The sequence below is a fragment of the Octopus bimaculoides genome, chromosome 17, assembly GCF_001194135.2.
Source record: "Octopus bimaculoides isolate UCB-OBI-ISO-001 chromosome 17, ASM119413v2, whole genome shotgun sequence".
Lineage (NCBI taxonomy): Eukaryota > Metazoa > Mollusca > Cephalopoda > Octopoda > Octopodidae > Octopus > Octopus bimaculoides.
In genome coordinates this window covers 27,630,038-27,640,375 of record NC_068997.1, presented here as the reverse complement: position 1 = coordinate 27,640,375, position 10,338 = coordinate 27,630,038, and the positions used below count along the sequence as shown (strand labels likewise).

Here is a 10,338-nt window from a genome sequence, read left to right as displayed (position 1 = left end):
GCGGGTGGCACATAAAAGACACCATTTCGAGCGTGGCCGTTTTCGTGCGGGTGACACGTAAAAGCACCCACTACACTCTCTGAGTGGTTGGCGTTAGGAAGGGCATCCAGCTGTAGAAACTCTGCCAAATTAGATTGGAGCCTGGTGTTGCCATCCGGTTTCACCAGTCCTCAGTCAAATCGTCCAACCCATGCTAGCATGGAAAGCGGACGTTAAACGACGATGATGATGATGATGATATAGATATAGATATATATATAGATATATATTTCGTTTGGGGATTTGGTTTGCAAGATTCTTTATGTGAGTTCGTGTGTTGAAGCATATTCTGTTGTATCTGGGGAGTCATTTTCTTTTTGTGTCTTATAAGTGTGTTAAATTATAAGGCACTAAAAGAAAATGACTCTCCCCAGACACAACAGGATATATATATATACATGCACACATCCTTCAAGATCACATTTTATCTATACATAATGTGTTTTTCCAAGCACTGGCTAGAGAGACCAGTACCTTCCATGAGACTGGTGCAAATTGTATATTGTGGATGCAAGGTTGTAGTTCTTGAAGCCTTTGTTGGTTATGATCATACATTGATCCATTGACTGGATCATAGATTCCGAGTTTGATTCCAGGAAGTGACCTGAATAACAACAACATTGAAGAATACCTTAGGAATGAGAACCCAGGTTCGAAATTTCCTCAAGACATCTGATGAAGGCTGGAGGGTATATCAGCCAAAACATTAACCACAAACAAGATGAGGACAAATATCCAACATGTGTAAATAATTAGCTTAAACTAATGATGTTTAGATACTTTAATGAGTAAATCAGTGATACTTTCTTGTGTTGAATTCAATGTTGAACATTGTGTAAATTATGGATCTGAGTAAAAACAGATGAGTACAAAATGATGTACCTTCAGATATGCTTTTGCATTAAATATGTTTGGATATTGCTTTTCCACGTGGATAGCAGCGAAGCGGAGAATATGTCTACTTGTCTACACCTGTTGTACATTAATCCAGAGACTGTCTCATCCCTACGTTGACTATGTCCCACCGGAGATGTTTGATAAGGGCTAAAACAGGTCCAAATTTCTCTGTTGTATTTGCTGATTGACTAGAATTATGTTAGTCAACTACTTCCTGCTTTTATTCCCTTCCCACCACAACATAATTTCTCAAGTTAACCTTTTGATGCCTACTACATTAGAACAAGTTTAACCATTACTTTAGATAAGGCAGTCTCTTTATTCACATCTCTTATGTTTTTCTTTCACTTGCTGAGTCAGGACAAAGGAGAAACAGTCCATAAGTCCTCCAAAACCAGTGAAATCGATGCTATTAATATTCTAGTTAAATTGTTGCAGTTCAGTACCTGCAGGAAAGACATGATTAGGGAAAATGTTCTGGGAAAAAAGAGCTGGGCATAATGGAAAAGTGAGGTTGGACAAAACAAAGGTGACGAGATGGAAAGATAAGTGAGTTGGGGTTGTCTGAGTGGTGAAGGCATGAGACCAACCAGCTCCAAAGAGCTGAAGCCATTATAATAGCAATAGAAAAGACAGGGAGATGGGGTAGCATACTTGTGGACCAGAAGCTGAAGTGCATCCATCAGTAATGGAATACTGATCAGCCAAGTATCTGATCTCCAGATGTGGTCTGTTGAAATATTTTTAGTATTTTTTCATGTGACATAAAACTGCGAATGTTTTGCTCTCTGTTGCTTTCATTTGTGCAAGAATTTCACTTGAAGTTGACATCATGGCTTTATAGAGGGATTAGTGTGAGAAAATATGAATATTGGTCAGGTTGAAAAACTGAATACAGAATTACTTCCATTTGTATAATTTTATTGATTTAGCATTGATTTATCCTCAATTCACATTTCAGCAGGTTCTTTCATTTGCTAAAATATAATGTTAAATTACTACATTTATTCTTTCTTTCTTGTAAGATTTAAGGTGATCTCAGTATTGTAAACAGTCAAGTTAATGTTAGTCTTGTTTATTACACCACTAATAGTATTTCTCTGCTTGTTATATCTGTTCACCTTCACTGTTTCTGTAAGGTATGTCGCATAACTTGAAACTATTTAAACAAATATTGAGATGAACATCATCTTTACACAACTATTGTAGCTCTTACATTTATTTCTCTTGATATAAGCTCTTTTGTTCATTTGTTTTTCTGTCTGTTTTTCCATCCTGGCATGGGTTAGATGAATATGTTATTGAGAGGTATCTTGTTTTACGGTCGGATGTCTTTCATGACCTTAACCCTTACCTGTTTTTTAAGTGAGAGATCTCTTATTCCATGGGGCTTCAAAGGCACAGGGCAAATGTGTGATTTATTGACAAGAGAAATGACAACTAGAACACTCTACAAACATGATTTTTATGAAAGCAATCAACAGATATAAAGACAAAAATTTCATGTGCATATATACATACATACACACATACATACTATTGGCTTTTTTTGTTTTTTCAGTTTCCATCAACCAAATCCACTTGCAAGTCTTTTGGTTGGGCTGGGGCTATAGTAGATGATACCTTAAGGTGCCACACAGTAAGACTGAAGCTACATGGTTTGGAAGTGCACCTCTCCACCATGCATTTATATTTGCCCCTGCTTGTTAAAAGGAAGCATTAATTATGAATGTTAGCAAAAATCGTGGGTGAATGCTTATATCATTGTTTAATGCAAATAATATGTAGTCTCATAACTATTGCAGTTGAGATTCTTGTAAAAGGCTAAATGTGATAACATTTAACTGTTATTGGTTTTTACTGGTATTTATTTTTTGTTTTGTGTGTAAGGGAATGGATCTTTAACATTTTATCAACTCATGGTACCTTCTTCTTACCACCAAATTCTCTCTTCTCCCACCACCATACAAATCACCCTCCTCATCCACTTCTGCAACTAACCCAACTAACCCCTTGGGATTCATAGTTTTGCAAGCTGCATGGCTACTTTACTAGTGCTAGTGACATGAAAAAAGCACCCAGTACACACTGTAAAGTAATTGGCATAAGGAAGGGCATCCAACCACAGAAAATTTGCCAAAGCAGATACTGGAGGACAATGCAGTGCTTTGGTCTATTGGATCTTGTTAAATTGTTTGCCTCATGCTGGCATGGGACATAATTGTTAAATGCTGATGATGTTCATGATCATCAATGTAGATCAAGCTATTTCTGAAATGGCTACATCCCACTGCCATAATATTTTCATTATCATCATCATCATCATCATCATCATCATCATCGTTTTACATCTGTGTGTCATTGCAGCTCTCTGTGATGGGCCAAAGGACAATGGTTTGCTGCATTCTATCACACTGTAATCTCTAATATTCTGCTGCTGTAATCTCTACATTCTGCTACAATAATCTCTATATCTCCACCACTTTAATCTTTACATCTCACCACTGTAATCTCTGCATCCCACTACTATGAGATTGTCTTCAGAATTATAGCCTCCCTGACATTATGTTGCTTGCATTGGGCATTCTCCTTTGAATTGTATGAAATAATGATACCACAATCTATTCCCAGGTTTGAAATGAAAAAAAAAAAAATTCCAAAGTTATAAACTGATATTGTTAGTGACAATGTTTGCATGCTGAATTTCTAATTTCTAGAAATAATTTAATCAATAATTTAATTACTGTAGTAGCACTGATATCTAAACATTGGCATGCAAATGTAAATCTTAAGTTACACATTAACAATAATCAAAATGTACATGATTCTTTTGGCCCAATGAAGGCTTACAGTGGTTAGAATAGCACATATTTTGTAAACAATTTGATGTAAGGAAGTAACTTGGATGAAAAAATTGTGATTTGATATATGCAGTTATATTAAGCCTCAATTTCTTCATGCAAGCACTGACCTCTACATCATCTCTGCTGAACAATTAACTTCCATAGTGACTAAGCTATTGAATGCCAAAGTGACAAAGATGTTCATGAAACTTGAAGAAGCCAAACAACTTCTGGCGACGACAGTAGTATTTTCTTTTTCAAGATGATGTACTCTGATGTCATAAGTCTATTCAGATAATTGCAGTTACAATGCACCAGTTTAATTTTAACCTTTGGTAAATGCTTGTGGTTGAAACAGTAGTTTATTGATCTGTTAATAAGTTGAAAATGTTTTGTGATTAAACAGGATCTCTAATTTACAGACATTTTACAATAATATCTAAATATAAGGCTGTGAGTTGGCAGAACCATTAGCACACTGGGCAGAAGACTTAGCAGCATCTTTACATTCTGAGTTCAAATTCCACCAAGGTCAACTTTGCCTTTTATCCTTTTGGGGTCAATAAGTACCAGTTGAGGACTGGGGTCAGTGTAATTGACTTACCTCTCCTTCCCTGAACTTGCTGGCCTTGTGCCAAAATTTGAAACCTATATTTAAATATTTTCATTTTGGATTTAAAGATATTTTAATTCATGAGTAATGTCTTTGAAGACCAAGAATGGGATGATTATTTAGTAGTTTGGCATAAATATTTCAGATTCAACTGTTTGTTCTAAGTGTGAAGAATATTAAAATATAATTTCTGTGTTTCTGTTAAAAAGTTAATGTGAAATCGATAAAAATTGCTTCAGTTTTATCTGAATAATGTGGAAATCGCATGGAATAGTATGAGTAACTTTTGTCACGACCTTTTATTCTTAGAAAAAGAATAATTACTTAATTCTTCATACCATTCTGCCTAAATAATGGATTTATAAATGTAATATCCCTGCATATCTCACATCTGTTTTCATTCCTCGACTTCCACTCTCTATTTCGAATCTTATCTAAATTAGCTATTACTTAACCATTTTCTCACACCGTCTCCGATGAAGGGATATAATAAATATCCTGGAAACAGCTGTAAGATCTTCTATTTATAAATGTTCTAAAATCTTCACAGCCTTGGTTTTTTATCTCATTCTGAAAAAATTATATATATATATAAATTGAAACACTGAAACAGCATCTTGACTGTATTGACTTAGTTATGCAAGCACTCTGTCTTTTAGTATATCTAGTCACCCAGACACACACACGCTTTTCTGTGTGTCTGTGTCCAATCTTCTCAGGTCTCATGTTAACCATAGCACCTAACTCTCTCTCTCTCTCTCTCTCTCTCTCTCTAATATTAGGCTTCTGGAATCCCTTTCCAACTTGTGTGTTTCTAATAAGTGTTGACAAGTGTATGCATGTGAACAATAATGGTATTGATCTCACTGATCTCCTGTTACACTTGTAAAATTTCTAATCAACATATTGCGTTTATTTTTCATTTCATTCTTTTGAATATCATCATCATCATCATTGTTTAACGTGCCACCCACACAAGAGCCAGTCCAGGGGCACTGGCAACAATCTTGCTCGAAATTCCTTACACATGCCACGGGCTCAAGTGCCAGAAAGGCGACACTGGGCACAGGTGCCATGCCGATTTCGCTTTCGCTTGCCCCAATAAGTCTTCGTAAGCTGAGTTTCGTGTCCAATGAAGGAGACGACGTTGGCACGGGTGCCAGTCGTCGTATTTAGTTCGGTATTCGATTTCACTTGCCTCAACAGGTCTTCGCAAGCCTGCTTTTTGTACTGGTTGCATTTCATCATCTTTACCACCATGTGTTAGCTCGCTTTAGACAATGTTTCTGCAAAGATGAATGGAAGAGGTTGTGTTGACAGAAGAACCAGGATAGGTGATGCAAGTATGTGATGGTAGATATAATCACTAGTGTGAGAGGGTAGTAGAGTGAAAGAGAAATTGATGGATAACAACACAGGTGTACAATAGTAAAGGTGATGGATGCTAATAACAAGTGAGAGGTTGCTTTTGTCTGAGCCCAATCAATTCCATGTGGAGAATATGGCAGTGGATGTCAAGATTGTAGCACAGGGAATATCAAGATTACAGCAGTGGGATATGTCAAGATTATTGCAATGAGATTTAGGCATCATGTCTCCACACCATTACTCTAACTTCTACAATCTATTTATTACTTTTTAAAATACCTAAGTACATGAATTCTATTTCATATGACATACAGTGCTACAGCTCTTAAGTATAATTGTTTTAAAAATTTTGGAGTTGTTTGGAAACTTGTTTTTATTAATGGAAATTGCTTTAGTTCTATTTCATATTTTGTTAGTTATGATATTTTCTTTCTAACTGGACACAAGGCTGATTTTAGAAGAAAATTAATCATTATTTGCACTCATGTGCCAAGGAAGTTGACTCTGGAGGCATTTGAAATAACAATCTAGTGGAAACCTTTAAAAATATCTTCTATTATATCATAACTTACTAATTTTTACAAATCATAAATTTCTACTTAATTTATATTTATTACAGAATAAATCGGGTCCGAATGAAACAGAACCTTTGTCCAGTGAAATGGAAACTGTAATTATTCAAGGAACAGATTTTGCTAAAGAATTTGAAAAGCCCAATGATCGTGCCAGCCATATTAAAATTGGTCGGGCTAAACAGGTATGGTTCCCTCATATTATTATACTTAAAATCCTGGAAATATTTTAGAAACAGCCATTCTGCGTCAGATGGCTGTCGGTTGACCAACAAATATTAGGATTTAGTTTTATGCTTTTTATTTTATGAAAGAAAAAAAAAACAGTCATTTATGGCTTGCCCTTTTCAGCTGCAGTTATACCTGTAATTACTTTGGATCGATCTCATGATTACCATTCAATGTAAGTTTGCTTTTTCATTTAAAACCAAAAATGAAAATTATATCAAGTGTATACTTCAAGTAAATGCATGAATATTTTTTTTTTCCGTGGGACAATGTGTTGTCATTGGCATAAAAGGGTTTTTGCATGATATCTGCCCCACCTCCTCCTCTCAGTATCATAAGAGTGTGTTTTGTTCCATTTCTTCCTTTATAATATTTCAAACCATATATTTTACTGACCATTTCACATAGGGACTTCAACATTTCTAAAGTGAAAATGATTGGGAGGAAAGTTTTATCAGTATGGCAAAATACCTTGTATGAGCTGCTAATTAAAATAATGATGCAAATTAATCTATCTCTTCCAACAGTGGAGATGTTGCTAATATTTGAGTCGTTAATATTTTGTGTGTTAATGGCTAATTCCTCCTTGTAACTTCATTGCAGTGTTTAAAAGAATTACAGTTACTGTTACAACAAATTTTCTGTATCATTGTAACGTTTAAAAGAAAATTTTGACTAAAGTAGTTAATTATCAAGATTTTTGATTTTAATACTAGAGTTACTTATTGGTTTTCAAGTAATTTATTATATTAAGTCTAATAATGCTTTTAATCTGGAAATTAATTTCCCCATTATATAGCTGGCTGTAAGTTTACACTGAACTGAATCTACAGTTACAATTTTTTTTCCTCATCTGGAGTCATTTACTCCAGAGGAAAGACATAGTCACAATCTCTCATTTCTGTTTCCTAATTCAAGTTTCAGGTCTCTCAAAGCCAAATTCTCTTCATGCCTTACATGAACTGAGTTAAAGATAAAATGCTAACATCATTGACTTAGCTGGTCATGCTGTTGCAGGCAAGGACTGTCTTTTATAATAGAGGTGTCCCCTTAAACCATCATTAATATTTCTACTTTTCATTACATTTCTCATATTATAGTTCTCCTGTCTTTAGAATCGCATATTTTTGCCTCCAAAGCTTTCAGTTTATAAACAGTAAGAATTCTGATAATTTTCACTATTTTTAAGGTACCAACATTCAAATACTAAAAAGATTGTTTGTTATGTTTGTTTCTTTCTTCTACAAGGGCTGGGTAAAATGTTTCTCCTTAGCGTTAAAGCATTTACATGTAATATACACATGCACATATATGTTCACCTGCATGCACTGACACCTTCACATGTACTACAAATATTGTGCAGACAGTGGATATTGAATATTTAAATTTACTAAATGTATAACTAAGTTTACCACTACATTTTCCTTAATGAGTTATCTATTTACTTTTTAATTTCCAAGTTATATGTATTAAGAGGATAGTTTGTAGTTATTATCATTGGCAGAGTTGTTAGGACATTGGGCAAAGTGCCTTCTGTTTGTACCAGTTTTTTATTTTCTTAGTTAAAATCTTATCAGGGTCAAGCTTGCCTTTCATCCTTTCAGGGTTGATAAAGTACTAGCCAAATGCTAAGGTCAGTCCCTCTTTTCAAAATTTATGGCCCTGTGCCTAAATTAGAAGTTATCATTAGAACAGTGGATGGCAAAATCATAGAGCATGAGAAAAAAATGCCTTACATTATTTCTTCAGGCTCTTTATGTTCAAAGTTAAAACCCATCAAGGTCAACTTGATGGGTTTTATCCTTCCCAGGTCAATAGAATAAAATACCAATCGAGTACTGGGGTCAGTGTATTCAACCAAACCTCCAGTTTCAAAATTCTGGGGCTTGTTCCTAAACTAGAAGCAATTATCATTATTATTTTAGACTATTATTAGCAGTTATTATATTGAAATAACCAGTGAACTCGCCCATATTTCGTTATATTACAGAATTGATGTGCTTGATGCAATTAGCATGCATTTAAAACATCAGAACATTTCAATGATTGCCAAACTGTTAGATTTTGACATTAAGCTGAAAGGTGCATGAATGCATGTTTTTATTTTTATTTCATTTAACTATATTTTTATTTTTTTAATTTTTTTTATTTTAGCAAGTTGTCCATTTTATGTTTTGCCATCGTAAGATTCACTTTTCTAGTTGTATGCCAAATAGAACTCTAATCTGCTTTATTTTTCTGTTAAATCCTTTATCTTCTGGGGGAAAAATGATTCCTATTATAAATATATTTCAATATTAAATTATGAAAGGAGATAGGAATTTCTTTTTTCTAAGTATAATTTACTAATGTTAATAATAATAATGATGATGATGATGATAATGATAATAATAATAATAATAATAATAATAATAATAATAGCATTTAAAAATAATAATAATTGACTTTTCTGAATTGTTTAGTTGTAATTCAGAATGAAATGTTGCTGTTAATGTAAGTTTGGTTTCATTATTGTCACATACACACTAAATTTTGTGTATTATTAACAATCCTTTCAAACCCATTAACAATTCTGTTGCTATTATTTTCTAACCTTGTATGAAGTAACAAGGCAATTTCAACTTCCATTTTCTCCCTTTTTTTTTCTTTTTTAGAAGGAGGGGGTAGTTTGATATGAAATTTGTTTGGGATGGACTTTAAAATTGAACTTTTTTTTTTTAGTCATCTTCTTACATAAATGTTGATTTTTACCCTAAGAATTGTCCATGACCTGATGCTCAGTTCAACTTTACTACCAGCTGGTACAGAGATGGTTTAAACTCTGTTCTGAAGAGTTAATTTTTAAAACAATCTGGAAAGCTCTTCCAAGTAGAATATCTTTCAATCTTCTATAAACATTACCTAGACAATTATCTTATGGGGTTATATATATATATAAAATTACACAAGCTGTTAAATATATGTATATGTACACACACTCACACACACACATATCACATAGCTATCCATGAATTTTTTGCTTTTTAGCTTATTACCATAATAAGACTATTTCCAATAAATTCAGTTACTTTATTTATTGAAAGGGTATAATATCTTAATGAGTGAGAAAAAAAATCATGTGCTATTGACATGTATTTCTTTGTTAGGAAACCAAATTAATTACACATATATATATAAACTTTGTTAATGAGATTAATAGTGAATTTTAATGTATATTTTTTTGTTTCTTGCATGTTCTTGATTTTAATTGCTGCTTTCTCAAAGCTTGAACACTAATGGAAAAAAATTTACTTTGTTGAGTAACATCTTCATATAAACTTTAAACAATTAAGGAATACAGTCCTTAACAAGGAATTTTTTTGTCTTGGTTTTTATGAGGTAAAATAGTTATCTAAATGATACTAACATAAATATATATGTATATGTGTGTGTGTGTGTGTGTGTATATATATATAGATATATATATATATATATATAAAATGTAGGAATGCATCGCATACTAAAGCAGGAATCCACTCAAGTGCTCCATAAGCTAGATTTTCTGTAATATAACTTAATGCAATATATAAAGTGAATTAATATAACAATTGAAAGCATATATATATTAAATAAAGCATATTATTCTTCAACACTTATATGCCTTGAATTGCTTTTTTAATTCAGCTAATCTACATATTACATATATATAATTAATATTCTAGTTATTTCACTTTTGAATTGATGGGGTGGAGAGAGCAAAACAAACTATGTGGCAGTTATCTTTATCCAGTTTAAGCTT

The 10,338-nt window shown here is 33.2% G+C and overlaps 1 protein-coding gene across 1 annotated transcript in view; it reads left to right on the top strand.

Annotated features, from left to right (window-relative positions):
• The window catches only part of LOC106872650 (serine-rich adhesin for platelets), a 126,757-nt gene that overhangs the window by 65,118 nt on the left and 51,301 nt on the right, over positions 1-10,338 (top strand). The window contains exon 6 of the mRNA XM_052974137.1: positions 6,380-6,517. Coding sequence (XP_052830097.1) covers positions 6,380-6,517 — 138 coding nt within the window. The remainder of the gene's footprint in view (positions 1-6,379; positions 6,518-10,338) is intronic.